Source organism: Pleurodeles waltl, chromosome 8, assembly GCF_031143425.1.
Source record: "Pleurodeles waltl isolate 20211129_DDA chromosome 8, aPleWal1.hap1.20221129, whole genome shotgun sequence".
In the NCBI taxonomy this organism is placed as follows: Eukaryota; Metazoa; Chordata; class Amphibia; order Caudata; family Salamandridae; genus Pleurodeles; species Pleurodeles waltl.
This window is the reverse complement of record NC_090447.1, coordinates 1,542,115,797-1,542,134,559: the sequence shown is the minus strand read 5'-3', so window position 1 is coordinate 1,542,134,559 and position 18,763 is coordinate 1,542,115,797. Positions and strand designations below refer to the sequence as shown.

At 46.9% G+C, this 18,763-nt stretch overlaps 1 protein-coding gene across 5 annotated transcripts in view; it reads right to left on the bottom strand.

Annotated features, from left to right (window-relative positions):
• Positions 1-18,763, bottom strand: part of SPAG17 (sperm associated antigen 17) — a 720,739-nt gene that overhangs the window by 258,767 nt on the left and 443,209 nt on the right. For all 5 annotated transcript variants that reach the window (XM_069203004.1, XM_069203006.1, XM_069203008.1 and 2 more), the window contains one exon: positions 5,593-5,734. In XM_069203004.1, the coding sequence (XP_069059105.1) occupies positions 5,593-5,734 (142 nt within the window). The remainder of the gene's footprint in view (positions 1-5,592; positions 5,735-18,763) is intronic.

Here is an 18,763-nt window from a genome sequence, read left to right as displayed (position 1 = left end):
GGCTCCACGACCAGCGCAAAAAGCAAGGGCGAGAGGGGGCAGCCTTGCCTTTTATCCGCACCGAGAGTAAAAACTGACGAAACTACTGGGCCGTTTAACTGGGCACAAGAGTCCGTACAGAGGAGCTGGACCCAACCTACGTATACTGGGCCAAAACCACATTTCCTCATTACCTGCCAAAAATACTGCCAGGGCAGGGAATCAAAGGCTTGGGTTATATCCAGGAATTCTAGAGCCATCTCCTCATGATGGGGCTGTGTGGACTGACAGGCAGGAGCCAAGCAGCGTAGATTATGCCGGGCACTGAGTTTAGGGATAAACCCTGATTGGTCAACATGTACCAAGGAGAACATTTGTGAAAGAAGGCGAGAGGCTAGGACACCACTCAACAATTTAACATCAATGTTCAACAATGATATTGGCCGATATGCGAATGGCGTGAGGGGATCCTTACCTGATTTGGGAACCATGATTATGAGGATTTCACACATTGTAGGGGGAAGTTGGCCGGAGTGCAAAGATTCCTTATACATCTCCAGAAGTTTATCCACCAGGGTATTGGCATATTTACAATAAAACTCTGCAGGGAAGCCATCGCTTCCAGCAGAATTCAAGATTTTATGGGGGTATGGATTGCCACGATCAGTTCCTCGCTGGTGATGGGCTGATCAATGTCCTGCTTCACCAGTAAGCAGGATTTTCTATTACCATTCTGGCCATACTAAATATGACCTGGCTACTCCTTTCAGATCAGCATCTACCACTTAAAAGTATATGAGAGTAGCCCTAATGCTATCCTATAAAAGGAGCAGGCCACACAGCAGTGCAAAACAAATTTAGGAGTTTTTCACTACCAGGACATGTAAAACACATAAGTACATGTCCTGCCTTTTACCTACACAGCACCCTGCCCTATGGGTTACTCAGGACATACCTTAGGGCTGTCTTATATGTAGAAAAAGGGGAGTTTAAGGTTTGGCAATTACTTTTAAATGCCAAGTCGAAGTGGCATTGAAACTGCACACACAGGCCTTGCAGTGGGAGGCCTGAGACAAGGTTAAGGGGCTACTTAAGTGGGCGGCACGATCAGTGCTGCAGGCCCACTAGTAGCATTTAATCTACAGGCCCTGGGCACATGTAGTGCACTAGACTAGGGACTTACAGGTCAATTAAATATGCCAATTGGGTAGGAGCCAATGTTACCATGTTTAGGGGAGAGAGCATATGCACTTTAGCACTGGACAGCAGTGGTAAAGTGTGCAGAGTCCTAAAACCAGCAAAAAGAGTGTCCGAAGGCATGCATAAAGTTGGGGGATGACCACCCTAAGTCTGTCAGGTCTAACACAACCCAATCCTACTTTATGCGGACTAGTGAGCCCTGATAGCCATACGAGTCCTCCCACAATGAATGGAAAAGCAGTGTTGAGAGATAGTACATCCAAGATGGCACTGATGGGAGTGAGCAGCCAAGAGTCCAAGACTATCAAGACACTTATAAAAGTGGATGAATTCTCTTTCCTACTTTACAACATGAGTAGCAAAGGAGGACATTTGGACACAGCTGACAATCCATTGTGGGGGCAGAAAACATTGTAATGAGGCATCAAAAGGTTCACTAGAAACAAGGCCACAATTTAATGGAATAATCGAAAATGAGTAGAAACCAACATAGGAAGTGCCTAAAATGTGTTTCTACACCGGTGGCCCAGAACGGTCCAGGGAATTCATCAGGACACTGTTTACTTTTCCAGAGCCATGTTAACAATATGCCTTTTTTTTAATATAAATACTTATTTCAGTTTGGACCCAACCATTGGGCAGGGACACAGGGACTCAGTCATAAACACCTGGAGTGGTCTCAATCCTGACCCTGAGATGAACCCTTTATTCTAGTGCCTATGTTCTATTTTCTTGCACTTTTAGTGCTGGTCTTGCCCCAGAAGGTCTCCGATACACACCCTGGCAACCTACACTTTGCTAGAAAAATTAAAGTGAATTAAATAGGCTTATAAAATAGAAACATTATAGAATCAAAAGTGAAAAGGACAGTGAGAAGCAAAAAAATAAATCAGACGAAAATGGAATAGAGCTACTCTGGGCAGTGTGACCTGAGTGATCTCGAACCGAGAAGGGAGTAGAGAAGTTACCGAAGATTTGCATTTTAGTTCCACCTTCCTAGGAATCAAAGCGGACTCCTGGCTGATTAGGCTAAGGGCCATGGAGGGACAGTGCTTGTATGTACAACGCCTAAATACATTTCCAAGTGGTCTGGGCAGAAAGAGCAAGGCTTCTTAGCAATTCAAAGACCCTGTAAGAAAGACTGGATGTTAAACCACTGCTGCTGATGAATACATTGAAAAGAGAATTTCTTCTCCTCTCACCCAACACAGGAAGACATTTCAGGAAGTGAAGATGGACGGCCTCTCTCCATCCCTCTCCACAATGCTCGCACCAACAGAACTGATACATCAGCCAATTACTACCTGCACCCCTCTAAAAGGATCAAACTCCTGCTCTGAGCTCAACATCTAACAAGAGCCAAACGCTCACTGCTGATGCAATACCTACACTTAGGCAATAGCATCCTTGCTGGGTACCACAATCCCTCCTTGCACCAACCTAGGAGGATCTCCATTCAACTGGGAAATTACTATCTCGCACAAGGAAATGTGATCATAACAGCCCCATTCTGGAAGGACTACACTCAGTGCCCACTGAAGCTGAATGAAATTCATGATTGAGTGCCTCAGTCCTAAGCACTGACCCAACACTTACAGGTCCCACAGGTTCCGGATCTCTCTTCTGCAGGCCTAAGGACTGAACCAGCCTCATGCAGGGAACCACTGAGCCCCTTCCTCCACATACACCCTTCTTAACGTCTTTCTCACAGGATACTGTCCTTCTGTAATTCCTTCACACTTTAATTGTAAAGTGCCCCAGTACCTTATGAGCGGGAGCGCTACATAAAACTGTTAACTAGATGAACGGATGCGACACCAGATTGACACCATTCAAAGATAACCCATTTAGTGTCACATGTAAGAGCTACATTCAGAGTTTGGGACGGTGTTGGACTTGGCCTTCTCTGTAATGACATACCCAGACTGTTGCCTTACCCCTACTTTCTGAAGCTGTTTTGTTGGCTTTCGGACTCTACCGCTGCTAACCAGTGCTCAAGTGCTTCTGCTTTCTCCTTTGAAGGTGGTGATATTGACTTTCTTCGCATTGGCACATTTCATTTACTTGTACGTCCTTAGTAAAGTGGTACAACATGTACCCGGGGCCTGTACATTAAATGCTTCTAGTGGGCCTGCTGCACTCATTTAAGTAGCCCTCTAAACACGCCCCAGGCCTGTCATTGCAGCCTGTGTGCAATTTTAAACTGCCATATCGAACTGGCAAAATAAATCTTTTGCAACCTTAACCTTCCTTTTTCAAACATAGAAGTCACTCCTACAGTTGGCCCTAAACAGCCCACAGGGTAGGTCCTTAACAGCCCGTAAGGCAGAGTGCAATGTATTTAAAAGGTCGGACATGCAATTTTGACTTTTACGTGTTCTGGTAGTGAAGAACTCTTAGATTTGTATTTCACTACTGCAAGGCCTGCCTCTCTCTCTTAGAATAACACTGGGTTACCTTATCATAATTAATCAGCGATACCTTTTAATTAGGAGCAGGTAGGAATATCAAGTTCTGTCTCTAAATACTTGTAATTTAAAACTTTCTTTAATATTAAAGTTGGATTTTAAGTCACAATTCTGAAAATGCCATTTTTAGAAGGTTGACATTTTCATGTCCCAACCACTTGGTGCCTGCAGCCTGTATCCTGGGTCACATGACAAGATGTAGCTGGTGGGTGGTCTTTGTGCATTACACCTAGACAGTGAGACGAAGGGGTAATAGATGTTGGCAGGATGGGCCATCTCTGACTTGATGGGGGGGCACAACTGTCACCTACCATGCTTGCACATCACAGAGACTCTGCCCCAGCACACTCACAAAGGGTTTCACACTGGCCTTTTGTGCCCCCAGACAGCCTGGGGCCAGGACAGGGAGGAAGGAAATTCCAAACACCTTTGGGAGTGGAAACCTCTAGAAACTTCTCCTACTTCAAGGATAAATAGTGGAAACTCAGACCCAACTCTTCAGATCACTTCAGGAACAGTGGACTCTGCCAGGAAAAAATGACTGCCCAGCTGTGAAGTTTGTCCTGGTGACTTGCTTGCTGACCAACGCCTACTGGTGCTGCACAAGGACTCCTCTGTTGCTGTGAGCTGCCCTGCTAAATCCAGCCTACCAGTGTGGACCCAGAACTCCAGGAAATCTTCAAGGGGCACTTGGTTGACTCTCTGTTGAGGGCACTGTGACGTAACAGGCTTCTTCAACTCTGGCACAGAACAACACTGGCCCAGGGTGATGCATCTTGTTCCCAGCCCTCTCGCATCATGGTGCAAGTCTCCACAAGCCCCAACAGCTTCCTTGGTGAAGACGTAGGACCTTGCATTGCAGATCCTTGTCGACAGTCAACAACACGCTCATGCGCGATGCATTTCGATGCCGTTGCACGCATCACAGCTTCTTGTTGACAACCGCTCGACCCAGGCCCATGCATCTCGGTGCAAGGACTTTGCATATTGGTGCCCAGGCCACAAGTTACTTTTGTCAGTGGATTGAACTCATTCCTGTATACGGGCCTGTGCTCCATCGTAGTTGGCCTTAACTTGTGACTTGGACCCGTTTACAACCAGATCACCGCAGTTGGTCCTTTTTGTTAAAGTTGCATATCTACGGATCTACTGATTGGATTTTTGTCATTTTGGTGTCAGATACTGTCTTCAATTTTATTCTATTTTTCTAAATTGATTTTTCTTGTGTTGTGTTTTCATTTTATTATTTGAAGTGCTGCATGAATATTTTACACATTTGCTCTAACTTAAGCCTGACTGCTTTTATGCCATGCAGAGGGTGAAGCAGAGGTTAATCTCAGGTGTGCTTGTGTTTCACCTGGCAAGGTTTGTGGCTGTTGCTTGAGTAGAGTTTCACTCCCCACCCAACAACTCAATGTCCCACTGACAATATCATCTAGAGATGCATCTGAGCCTGGAAGAACAACACATGGTGCTGAGGGAAAAAAGTAAATTTAAATGAGAGCACACAGAAATGAAACCAGTCCATTCTCAGAATCCTGCTCCTAGGATTACACTGTGGATTAAACGCTTGCTGCTCAGGTGTGCAGTGAGCTGCTGTTCACAGGTTCGATTCCCGAGTACGCTAATTGGCTGCTGTTCCACATTTATACAGCACTCTCTACAATTAAGTCTCTTGGCGCTTTACCAGCCTTTCATTCTTCTGAGGTTATTAAATTGACCACCACTTAAACTGGGTAATATCAACACCTGCTAAAGCACTTAGAAATGGCAGCATGTGGTATACAGTGCTACATAAAAAACAAGTTGTTATTAAGCCACAACAGAAAACGTGCAGACCCACAAAAACACATTACTGAGGCCCTGAGCAATCTGAAGGAAGTGTGAATGACACTGGATACTTCAGATATCTCCCAATCCTTAGAATGCTGCATTCTACACTCACCTGTCTCCTCGCGCTCTCCCGGCACGGCGATCTTCAGGTCCTGATAGAAGGTGGTGATCCTGGTGCCATCAGCATGCTCCACAATGAAGGTGCCATCTGTTCTCTGGATTGTCACAACCTTATCCTCTCGTGTTATCATCACCTGCAGAGAGACAGGCAGGTGGCAGTCAGACTCAAGCTTTGTTTTCAGAAATATTACAGCTCTTGAAGAGGTTCCACTCTAGATCTCGCCTGAAGCTTACTTTCACTGCTATGCCCTCTTGACGAAAACTGAAATCTTCAACGAATTTGGTAAAGGTTGAAAAGTACAAGTTAGTTACCTTCAGTAATGCCTTTTCTAGTAGAGACTTTATCTAACCACAGATTCCTCACCTACTGAATACCTCCAGGCGTCAGACTGGATACACAAACTTTTGTATAGCAATGTCCTCCAGCGTCGACAGATGGCGTCATGCAGTATCATGGCTCCATGTGTGCTGTTGTAATGTTAGTTTTCCTACATATACATCACCTGCTCACACTGGCGTCAGTTTTTTTCTACCCACCACCCGTCCCAACAGACATGGAGCCTTAATAAAACCAATTGCAATGTATATAATAAGTATACATTTTTGTGTGCAGATATTCAATATCGTAAGTATGTATCAACATAGACCTCTACTTTAGTCCTTTCCGCAGAATGGGGAGGTGGGAGGGCAGGTGAGGAATCTGTGATTGGATACCGTCTCTACCAGAAAAGGCGTTATCAAAGGTAAGTAGTAGTTTCTTCTAATAGAGGCTTAGAACCGCAGCCTTCTCACCTTTGGCATACATACCACAGAGGTACTTCTCAGGTAATGGGTCTGTGGACTGACTCGCAACAAGAAATCTTGAATGACAGGCTGGGAAGAATGGCCTTCTCTCCTGAACTGACCACCTAAACCATGATGCTTGGTGAAGGTGTGCAAAGATGCCCTCATTGCAGCCTGACTTATATCTAACATCGGTACACCTCGGGCCAAAACTGCAGCAGCTGCCTTTACCCTAGTTGAATGTGCCTGCAGCCCCTCTGGAGGCTGTTTCTTGGATAGACTATAACAAATCTTAATGCATAAAACAATCCACAGAGAAATTATTCTTTTTTTTTGTCCTGCCTTCTACTTTTTTCTCCTAAGAATCGAACAAAAAGTTGTTCATCCTGTCGAATTTTTATAGTTCTCTCTAGATAAACTAAGAGCTGTCTTGTGCTCAAGACAATGTTACTGTTCCTCTTCCTGTGTAGGATGAGGTGGTGCATAAAAGGATGACAAAGGCCCTCATTATGCACACGCATACACACTTACAGTAACACACGCAGACAATACCCACTCACACACGCATACACACTTACACTCACATACGCAAACACCCCCCCACCCTGTCGGACGATCACTTACCTTATCCGGCGAGGAGGTCGTCTGGCAGGGAACAGGTGCTTCCACTGACGGCAGCGCCCCGCCATCAGGACACCACCAGGCCGTATAACAGGTCATAATACGGCTGGTGGAACTGCCCATGCGCCTCCGCCCGTCAGCACGACTACTGAGGATTTCCATCCAAAATGTGGTGGAAATCCTTCAGTACACATAATATGGTGGCCGGAAGACCGCCAGCACTGGCAGTCTGCTGGCGCCCGTGGCTTTGGCGGTCTTTCAAAAAGACTGCCAAAGTCAAAATGAGGGCCAAAGTGATGAATAGTCCCACATGAAAGGGCATAACTGCTTTAGGAAGGAATGCTGCTCTTGTTCAAAGGACCAACTTATCAGGAATAAAGGAGACAGAGGGAGGTACCAGTGACAAACCCTGAAGTTCACTTACTCGCCTTGCAGATGTAATAGCTATAAGGAACACGTTCAGAGTCAACAGACGCAAAGAGGAACTGTGCACAGGCTCAAAAGGTAAGCACACTAGATAAGTTAACACTATATTTAAATCCCATTGTGGCATTATAGAAGAAACAGGAGGAAACCTATGGACTAATCCTTGCAAAAAACCCATCTCCACAGGTAATTTACAAAATGACAGCTTTGCTGATAAATAACCTTTAACTGTAGCTGCAGCCAGACCTGTCTGAGCCAATGATAAACAAACATGAATATCAGACGGAAGCTTGTAAGGGTTGGATCTGACGTGATACAAACCACAACATTCTTCCAGCATCCATCATAAACAGTTTTTGTAGATGGACACCTGGCTGCCAGGATTACATCAACAACTTCTGGAACAAGTTCATATGTTAACAACTGCTTATGCTCAATATCCATACATGGAGTTTTACCCACCCAGGCGAAGGTGCGGAAGCCGGCCCTGCTGCTGTGACAGAAGGTCCTCCCTCAGAGGGAGCCGCCTTGGTGGACTGATGCTCTTTGCCGGATATCACACTCGCCTTGTCCCGTCGAGTATCATTAGGATGACTTGAGCCTGGTCGCGAGCCACAGTGGAGGTGAAAGCTATCTCCTAGAGAGGACCGCCGTGGGTACTCCATAGCACAAATGTCTAAACACTGTGCATTCTCTGCAGTGGTGAATAGATCGAGCCGGGGTTCTCCCCATCGTTTCAAGATACCCCGTACAACCTCCGAGCACAGATGCCATTTGTGATATGCTAGGTGTCGCCGCCTGAGTTTCTCTGCTCAGACATTTAAAGATCCTGCTTGGTGTTTGACGATCAGAGATATGCCCTGATTGTATAGTCACTCCCAAAGATGAAGAGTTTCCAGACACAGAACCCCTGAACCCACTCCGCCCTGTTTGCTGCAATACCAGATGGCGGTCGTGTTGCCAGAGAATGTCTGCACTTGTTGCCCTTTGGCCCTTGGAAGAAAAGCTTTTAAGGCCAATTGGATCACCTGAAGGTCCAACAAATGTATGTGTAGACGAGCTTCCACTGGAGACCAGTGTCCTCTGATCTCCTTTTTCCCCCAGGTAACCTCCCCAACCCAGTAAAGACGCATCCATCACAACAGTCAGTTTGGGAACTTTGTTCCACAAAGCATGAGAACATCTTCCCAACTGATAGGAAGTATTTATGCAATGTTAAGGCCAAACTTGTTGAAGTAAAAAACTTCATAGCATGTGCTTCCATCTTTGTAGACTTCTATCAGGTGGAGTGGATGGAAAAGCATTTAGGTTAATACAACTTGTAGAAGCCGCTGCTATTAAACTCTCCAGGGCTAGATGCTGAAGAATAAAATATGGATCTCTCAGGGCTGGTGGGTGCCTCCTCGCAATCTGCCTTACTGGAGGGCAAGATCCAGGCTTAGCCCAAGTGGCCATCAAAACGTCTGTTGAAGCCTCATTAAATGAAAGCTCCTCTGAAGTTTGTTACAGATCCAAAATTTCTGCTGATAAGGTAGTTTACCTCTTGCATAGGTAAAACCTAATCAGTAGTTTCTGCTGCTTTGCGTATTACAGTTGTAAAGGAGGATGTCTCCTCAATGGACATAACTGATGTAGGGGGTGAAAAACTACATCAGAAGAAGTGTCAAGACTGCTAGCATCTTGAAAACCCTGCAGCATCTTATCTTGAGGATATTCTAAATCCAAAGATAGCCTCCCCTTAAAAGATTGGGGTCTGACTTAGCATACGCCATAGTTGAAGGCAACTGACCTTCAGAATCCGATAAAACAATCAGATCTGCTACTGATATCAGCATCATACGCGACCTCGGACAAGAAACATGTGGCATCAATTGCAGCACTGATGAAAATGACGTTGTACGTCCCAGAACCAATAATCCCGACGTCGGCCTCAAACCTGGGACAAAAGACACAGTTGGCGTTGAGGATAGATCTGTTATTGTCTGACCAATTGGAGGCCTCTTCGGATCTGTGTAGCCAGAAGGCATGCCAACAGGATCAGGACTAACAAAGAATGAGTCCATAGCTTTCTTGAACTGTTGGATCAGATCTGGCATCACTACCTTATCCGCAGGGAGTCAAAAAGGTAAAGATGTCGAAGGAAGATCCCTTGATGCAGAACAAGACCGCCTCTTAACCTCGACTGAAATGACTCAGTCATCGATATCGAACAGGACCTAGTCTTCGATTTCCGGAACTATGCTAGTGGGAGTTTCGTTCCCCACTCCCTCACCTGTGCTACTGCACCCGTTCCTAGCCCGGAATATCACCTGCGGTGCTGCACTCATTCGTAACTCTGATCCTCACATACAAGACCCACCTGTATAAATCCATCCATGGTTCAATGGACTCACAGTCTGGACTCCCTATTCCTACATCTATCCTTATCTCCAGACATGTGGAGTTCTGCGAACAGCCTCACCCGCAGACATCACCAGTGAAGCAGCCCAATCCTGACTTAAGGAGTTAAGGTGGGGGGGCACAGTTCCAATGGGCCTCAAACTGGATAATTCTCCCCTCTAACACCTGAGCCAAAGCAGTCCAACACATACTCAAGGAGGTGATGTGGGGTAAACACTCAGGATGCTGTTAACACAGCAATACCAGTCGATAAGGTTACAGCGTCAGTGTGTGGTTTACTTAATCAAAGGAAAGTGTTTTTTTACAGACACGGAGAGTAGAATACACATAAAACACAATGATCAGCAAAGAAAAGTCTCAAGCCTATTCCTGGCCACAGATCCAGCCCCCAGTGCTATTATAGCTCCTGAGCTCTATCACCTGATTTAACATGATGTCAGACCTGGCATCCTTAGGGAGGTCTCCCCTAAACGTTTTGCCTGATTATTTCCTGTTTTTGCTGATTCTTTTTGTTGGCCTTAGGACTGTCAGCACTTTACCACTGCTAAAGTGCATGTGCTTCTCACCTAAAACATAGTTGATTGATCTATCCACAGTTGGCATATTTGATTTACATATAAGTCCCTAGTAAAGTGCACTACATGTGCCAGGGCCTGTAAAGTAAACGCTACTAGTGGGCCTGCATCACTGCTTCTGCCACCCACTCAAGTAGCCCCCTAAATACGTCTTAGGCCTGCCACTGAAGAGCCTGTGTGTGCCGTTTACACTGCCATGTCCACTTGGCGGTTACAACCCTTGCCAAGCATGACAAATCCCATTTTATTACACATAAGTCACCCCTAAGGTAGGCCCTAGGTAGCCCATAGGGCAGTGTGCTACGTAACTAAAAGGTAGAACATGTACTTTTAAGGTTGCCAAGTCCTGGTAGTGAAAAACTCCCAGGTACGTTCTTTACTACTGAGACGCCTGATCCTCTCATTGGATAACGTTGGGGATTTCCTATTACATTTAATAAGCTGTAATTGCTAATTGAGAGCAGGTGGATCCGTCATGTTTAGTACCTATGGAATGGGAATTATAAATCCACTTTAATGGTAAGGTCGGATTTATTGTTACTATTTTGAAAACGCCACTTTTAGTGAAGTACGTATTTTCCTGCTCTTAGCTATTTGGTGTCTGCTGCCAGTCTGATCGCTGGCTGGCCTGGGTGACAGCTGGGCTTTGTGTATTTCCTCTAGACAGCCACAAACTGAGCCTGGGTGACTGCATACATCCTCCTTCCTCCCCGGAGGGGAAGGCTGGGCACAGCCTCACACTTACACCTGAGAATGCTGTGTCCTGCACACACACAGAGGGCTGATTACCTCCCTGTAGTGAGCCTGGAGCCAGGGCAGGAGGGAATGATCAGAGTGCACTTCAAAGACCCTTCTTTGAAGTCTCCATCACTTCAAAGGCACAACTGGGTAAAAGTATTAGACATCTGACCATACCAAATCAGTACCCTTCTGGACCTGGAACTGCTACGCTAAGGACTGCTACGCTGCTGGACTGCTACGCTGCTGGGCTGCTGCTATGGAAGACTGCTGCCTTGCTGTGCTCTCGGCTGCCAGCTGCTCTTGCTTACTGCACCTTCATCACCTGAGCCAGAGTGACTCCAAGGGCTAGCTGACTAGCCTCCTTTTCTTTAAAGACTCATGGACATCAAAGTCTTGTACCCTGCTCCTGTGCGTGGTTCGATGGAAGTCGACCCAGGTGCTTGATCCAGTGGAATCCAACACATCCTCTGCTGCTAAGAGCAGATCCGACGCATCAATGCTGTTGCAGGAACAGAACCGGTGCATCGCCCTCAGAACCAGCGCCTCGCTGTTGCATCGCCACTGCACTGGAACCACTGCTTCGTCGCCTTTGCTGAAAGCCAATCGACGCATCACTTTGTTGCGTGGAGAAAACTCAGAACATCAGCTTCAGAACCAACACCTCATGGATCCGGTGCTTCGTTTTCGGAACCAATGCATCGCCATCCCTGCATGAGGAAAATCAGCGCATCTAGTGTTGTGACCAGGATTAAGGTACTTTTCTCAGCTTGCCCTGCATGGGTCTTGAATCCGGCCCGTGCTCCATCACAGTCGGCCTGAACTCTTGACTTTTAGCCCAGTCCAGCGTGACCAAATGTCCCTTTTAGCGCTATTTGCTTCTAATCGTTGTTTTTGCATTTAATCTTTAAAAATTCATATCTTGACTTGTACTTATTGTTTCTTTGTTGTTTTGGTCTCGGTTTATTTATTAAATCATAAACTAGTTTTCTAAACCGGTGTGGAGTCTTTTGGTGTTTTTTCTTTGTGTTTTACTGTGTAGCACAAATACTTTACACATTGGCTCTTAAGTTAAGCCTGCTTATTCAGTTCCAAGCTACCAGAGGGTGAGCACAGGTTAATTTAGGGTATGTATCTGACTTACCCTGACTAGGATTGTGGTTCCTGGTTGGACAGGGTGCAAACCTCTGCCAACCAGAAACACAATTTCTAACATATGGGGGCCCATGGTGTAGGAAAGTGCCCCCTTTTCACATGGTCACCCACACTTTTTGCCTGGTATCCGATGCAATTTTGACTGCAAGTCCACTGGGTTCCTTCTAACCAGGTCCCCAGTGCCAGGTCTCCTTCCCTAAAACTGTGCAATTGTTCCCAAAGTGGCTGCACCTTTGGCACCCCTGTAAGTCCCTAGTAAGTGGTACTCCTAGTACCTAGAGCATGGGTACCAAAGAGGGTCCCCAAGGGCTGCAGCATGTATTGTGCCACCCTAAGGGACCCCTCACCAAGCAGGACCGGCTGCCATTGCAGGCTGCGTGTCTTGGTGCAGCTAAAAGTGAAAACACAACAAGGCACATGGCCTGTGTGCAATGTCTCCTAACATTGCATGCAATAGCTGTAAGTCACCCCCTACAGCGGCCTTACGGCCCTAAGGCAGGGTGCCTTATATACATGTGAGGACATACATGCAATAGCAGATATGCCCCTGCTATACCTTTGTTGATTCTTAAACATAGTGAGTGAACAGGGAAGCCATTTTTAATACATGTGCTGGACACTGGTCAGTACGAGTTCCCCAGTGTTAGAAATTGAGTTTCTGGTTGGCCAGGGTACGCACCTTGGCTAGGCAGAATCCACCACTCTAATCAGGGCAAGGTGGAACACACTAAAGATAACATGTGCTCACCCCTTGTAGCCTGGATGAGCAGCCAAGACTTATCTAGGACATATGCAAAGCTTATGCAATACCATTATAGTTACACAGCACTTACACACATGAAAGAACCACACAGTGTTATAAAAATAAAGGTACTTTATTAGGGTAACACAGATACTAGAAGGCTAATAGGCAGTCCCCCAACTGGAAGTAAGTAAACACACTATTATATACACATTAGCAATCAGTAAAAGAGCATAAAAAGCAATAATCATTTGCAAACTTAATAGGAAATAGTGAGAGCACTAGGGGAGGGCCAGACCATATACTAAATAAGTGAAATACGAGATAAAGTCCCCCACCCAAGGATGTGGAATTGTTAGAGGGGAGGTGGAGGAACTAGGAACCCCAAGAGGTGAGTACCAGTGTGACATCCAGCATCCAGGAGAGCAGAGGTAAGTACCTTGTTTTCCCCAAAACCAACAGGAGGACTTAGGAAAAGGATTGTGCAAGACTCAAACAAGATTGGAAGAACTCAAAGGTGGATTCTGGCAGAAGATGACCTGCAAAGGAAGGGGACCAAGTCCAGTTCCTGATGGAGTGTCTGTTCGTGGCAGGAGCCAGTACCCACCCTTCTGCTGATGCAGGACCAGGTCGATGGGGAACGAAGAAGACCAGCTGTGCAGCACAGGAGATGAAGAGGAGTCCCTGAAGTGATGCAGGTGATGTCCCATGTCACCGTTGAGTGGGCAGTTGCTCAGTGGTGCTGGAGAATCACGAACAAGCCTTGGCAAATGCAAACGAAGAAGACGAGTTGCAAGGCTGAAGAGGACCAGCAAGGCCCAGTGGACTTGACCCAAGGAGGGGAGTCTGGGGTGACCCTCAGCAGTTGGGAGAGTCATGAAAAGAGGAGGCAGCCCCCACAGGCAATCCACTGGCAGCAGGCACAGCAGTCGCGGTGAGGCCAACTCAGCAACCTGTAGAGGAGCCCCACGTTCCTGGAGCAGCAGAGAGGGGACTGTGCTTGGCAGGAAGAAGTGCTGGGGGCCGGGGCTGCACAGAGCCTGAAGATCCCTTGGAAGAGGAGCAAACAAGCCTTGGTAGCTGCAACAGTCAGGGTGCAAAGGGGCACTGTCCTGCAAGGAGAGGCAAGGGCCTAGCGTCTCCTAAGTTGGATAGGTGGCAGAGAGGACCAAGGAGGCCACTCCAAACCACCAACGTTGATGCAGAATCCACGCAGTTTCGGAGGAGAGCAGATCCACGCAGCCGGTCGTCGTTGCAGGTGATGCCTGCAGATGTAGGGGAGTGACTCCTTCACTCCAAGGGAAATGTCTACTGACTTCTTGGTGCAGGCTTGAATCTCATCGACCTCAGAGGATGCACAGCTGAGGAAATGTTGCATTTGCTAGAAGGAGCTGGAGAAACAATGTTGCAAAGGGGAGTTGTTGCTGAAGTTGCAGATTGTTGGTTCCTGAAGAGTCCAATTGAGGTTCCAGTGGCCAGAAGATGAAGTAAACATTGCAGAGGAGTCCTGCTGGAATCTTGCACGTCGAATCTGAGGACCCACCCCAGTAGGGGGGCTTGGTCACCTGCAAGCTGACCACCTATCAGGAGAGGGTTGTGATGTCACCTGCTTGACCTGTCCACTCAGATGCTCTCAGGGGCCTCTGCCAACCTTGGATTCAAGATGGCTGAATCAATTGGCCATATGGCGGAGCTCCAGGCACCACCCCTAGGGTGGTGATGGACAGGGAAGTGGTCACCCCCCTTTCTTTGTTCATGCCAGCGCAGGGCCCGGGGGTCCCTGGGCTGGTGCAGACCGGTTTATGCAAAGAGGGCACTAAATATGCCCTTCAAAGCATACCGGTGTCCTGGGGAGGCTACCCCTCTCAAGTCATGTAACACCTATTTCCAAGGGAGAGGGTGTTACCTCACTCTCCCACAGGAAATCCTTTGTTCTGCCTTCCTCTGCCTTTGCTGGGGGTCCTCTAAGGAGCCGCCAGAGTGCATGGAATCATGCAACCAATACTAGTTACAGTACTGGGGTATGATTCCAACATATTTGATACCAACCATGCCCAGGCTCGGAGTTAAAATTATGTAGCTGGGCACAGGAAATGACCTGTGTACAGTACACGGGTAAAATGGCTTCCCCACACTGTGTAATGGAGCTGGAGTTTGTAGGGACACCTCTGCTCATGCCGGGGTGCCTTCACATACAGGTACCTGCACCCTGACCTCTAAGCTAGGAGGGCCTTACAGTGACCTGGTGCAGTGACCTGTAGTGAAAGGGTGCATGCACCTTTTCAAGCAGGCTGCAATAGCAGGCCTGCAGATACATTTTACATGGATTCCCATGGGTGTCACAATACATGCTGCAGTCCATGGGGACCCCTGGTGCCCCAATGCCCTGGGTAGCTAAGTACCATATAATAGGGACTTATATGGGGGCACCAGTATGTCAATTGTGAGGTGTGCAAAGTCCTAAGCAACCAAATTCAGAGGGAGAGAGCACAATCACTGGGGTCCTGGTTAGCAGGATCCCAGTGAAAATGGTCAAAACATACTGATAGCAGGCAAAACGTGGGGGGGGAACCACGCCAAAAAGAGGGTACTTTCTTACAAGAACATCATAATCCTGAATTCTTATAAATATTAGGCAATGGCCATGAACAGTACAGAGCGTACAATTAGAGAAAAGGTTTCAGGATTACATTTGTCACAAACATCAATACTGGGCATATTATGAATTCATGAAATAATGCTTGTTGTCCTGACACTGCAAGGATAAAAACAACAATAATATATAAACACTGTGCATCTTGTGCAGTTATTGACATAGTATTCGCCATCCTGCCAGTATAAGGTATAAACACAACCTACATCATCACTTCAGGGCACGTAATACAACATACCTCAGCAAATGTCATCAATAGCATATAGATTACACGAAGTCTCCATTCGTGTATGAAGTGTGATAACCATGTACATTAAGCAATTGCTGACATAGCACACGCTATCCTGACAGTGTAGGTATAAAAAAAAATGACACACCTGATGGCAACCGTATAGGAAATGTAGCAGGTTAGGATAGGAGGAACCCATAAATCACCAGATACCACTAAAAATACCTAGGGTGCAGTGACGCATTCTTAGGTGGTAATTGGACCCCAACCTTAGGACAGAGCCTCACCTGTGGGTCTATTATGGGAAATATAGGAATTTGTGGTCAGTCCTTAAAGCTGGCGGGACTAACGTGTATCACCAATGTAAATACTTCCCTTCACTGGTTAATACACTGTCCCCAAAGTATGGCGGCGCCCCTGCGCGAGCCAGCTCGCACTGGGCAGGCAGTCTGAAGACAAATGGGGCACCTTTGTTGTAGAGTGCACAGTGAAGGACCTGCCCAAGTGAAACGAATGGCTGAAGCCCTGGCGTGCTTTTACACTGTGAACGTAGCAGGAGAATCAAACTAATAGCGTGGCCAGCGTCTGCCATTGAAGGCAGCTCAATTCAACCTTCGGGCAGCGAACAGCCAAGGGAAGTACTCGGTATGAGCCTTTCAGCCAGCACCCTGCACTCACGCGCAGTCTAATACTCTTGCCGTTCCTCGTGAAATTCGGGCATGGAGCTGCACTCCAGAGTAAAAACAAGCATGAAGCGGCCACTATGCGCTAGTCATCAACACAGAACAAAATGCCAAATGAAGCGCTCACCAGGCGCTATGGTTGTAGGGGCCAGAGCGACAACCAATGCTCACCGCGTGCCGGGCCCCTGGAATACACTTGAAGGGAGGCAGGCAGAAAGCAATGGGCAAGTAGACCAGCACAGCAAAAGCAGCAAATCCACTGGTGGTCCCTCCTCGTAGCCCCAAAGTGCCTTAGCAGAACGAAAAATCAGGGAGCAGCTGGCAGCAGGACAACAAGAAGAAAAGCCATCCAGTGAGTCCTTTATGCCACCCAGATAGTAGACAGCAGGGCAACTGCAGAAGAGCAGTCCAGAAGACTCCTTTTGCAACTCAGCAGTCCTTCTGACAGAGGTTCAATCCCAATTCCAAAAGTGATCTAAAAACCATGGTGCGGAGCCCTTGTACTTATACTCCAGTTCCCAGCTTCTAGAAGGTGGGAGAAGGTTCCAGCCAGATCTAATGAGTTCCAAGATTTCCCTTCTCCCCTACTCTGACTCCAGACATCATTAGGAGGTAAACAAGCCCTCTGAGTGAGTACAGGACACAGCCTATTCAAGTGTAAAGTGTGCCCCGCTTCCCTCTCTCCCAGCCCAGGAAGACCATCAGTATGTAGATGAATGCAGATGTAACCCTGTCTCACCTAACCCTCCCTGATTGCTGACTGTCTGGAGAGTATGCACAATGTGGAGGTGTCACTCCGCACCAGACATAGATTGGAGTCAGGCTGCAAAGCACTAGAGTTATAAGCACAGAGAAATGCCCACTTTCTAGAAGTGCATTTCTAAAATTCTAATGTAAAATCTACCTTCACCAGTAAACAGGATTTCTCACTAACATTCCAAACATACCAAACATGCCAACACTACTCCTTACAGATCAGGAATTACCACTTAGACATATATAAGGGAATTTCCAATGCAAACTTATGAGAGGAGCAGCACTGAAAGTAATGAAAAACAAAACAGGTGGTCTGTCACTACTAGGACATGGAATACATAAAAGTGTATGTCCTCCCTTTTACATACACACTACTCTGCCCATAGGGCTATCTAGGGCCTACCTTAGGGGTGACGTAGGTACAGTGTAGGAAGCTGGCTCTCTATATAGTGCACTAAAATGAAGTACACTGTGCAGAGTCCAGTGGATCCCCAATTGGTATTGCAGAGGCAAAAGGAGATAAGACTAATGCTCTATTTTGTGCTAGTGTGGGCAAGCAATTAGGCTTATTAGAGAGTAGTGCTAAGCATTTGTTGTATTCACAGAGGCAATAAATGAGACACACACTCAAAGAATAAATCTGAGACCAATTTAGAAAAATATATTTTTTTTTTATATATGTTTCAAACCCAAGAACTTCGTACTCATGTAAGTAGATTTATAAGCATAAATACTTTGCAATCTTTCCTTTCAGCAATGTTAACCTACGGGAGGAAAACAAGAATGCAGTTTTTCAGGTAAGTTCACAACTTACAAATCCAGTTTTCGGGTTTTAGGTCAACACCAGGCCAGGTTCAAGTCAGTACCAAGAGTGCACCCTTAGAGGCAGAGGTGCGGCCAGTCGCAGAGTGCCAACACAGTGTTGGGCGCCTAATGTTAACCAGTGAAGAATGGGGGTAACTGAAGATGCGCTGGCCAGAGGTAGTAAAACTGTGTCAGGGGGTCGATCTCTGGGGGTTGAGATAAGCACAAAGGGGACAAGAAGCAGCACCAAACTTACACGCTCAGCAGCACAGGGGCGGCTGGGTGCAGAGTGCCAACTCAGCGTCAGGCACTTAATGCAAATTAATGGGGGAGATCGGTTTTGGAAAAAGGCTGCAGGCTTGGGCCAGCAGGCTGAACGAAGAAAACCCACAGGTGCCCAGGTAAGTTCTGATGATAGAGCACGTAGGGACACCGGCGGTCTAGCTCCCCTGGTGCAGGGGTGTCCTTTGGTGTCGGGAACAGCTTATTGGGCAGGTCGCACCAGGGGGAGTCTTCGGTTTGAGGCTGCAGGCTTTGAGGCAGAGTCAGACAGGGGTCAGCCCACAGTGGACTCAGACTCAGAATTGCTGGGAAACCT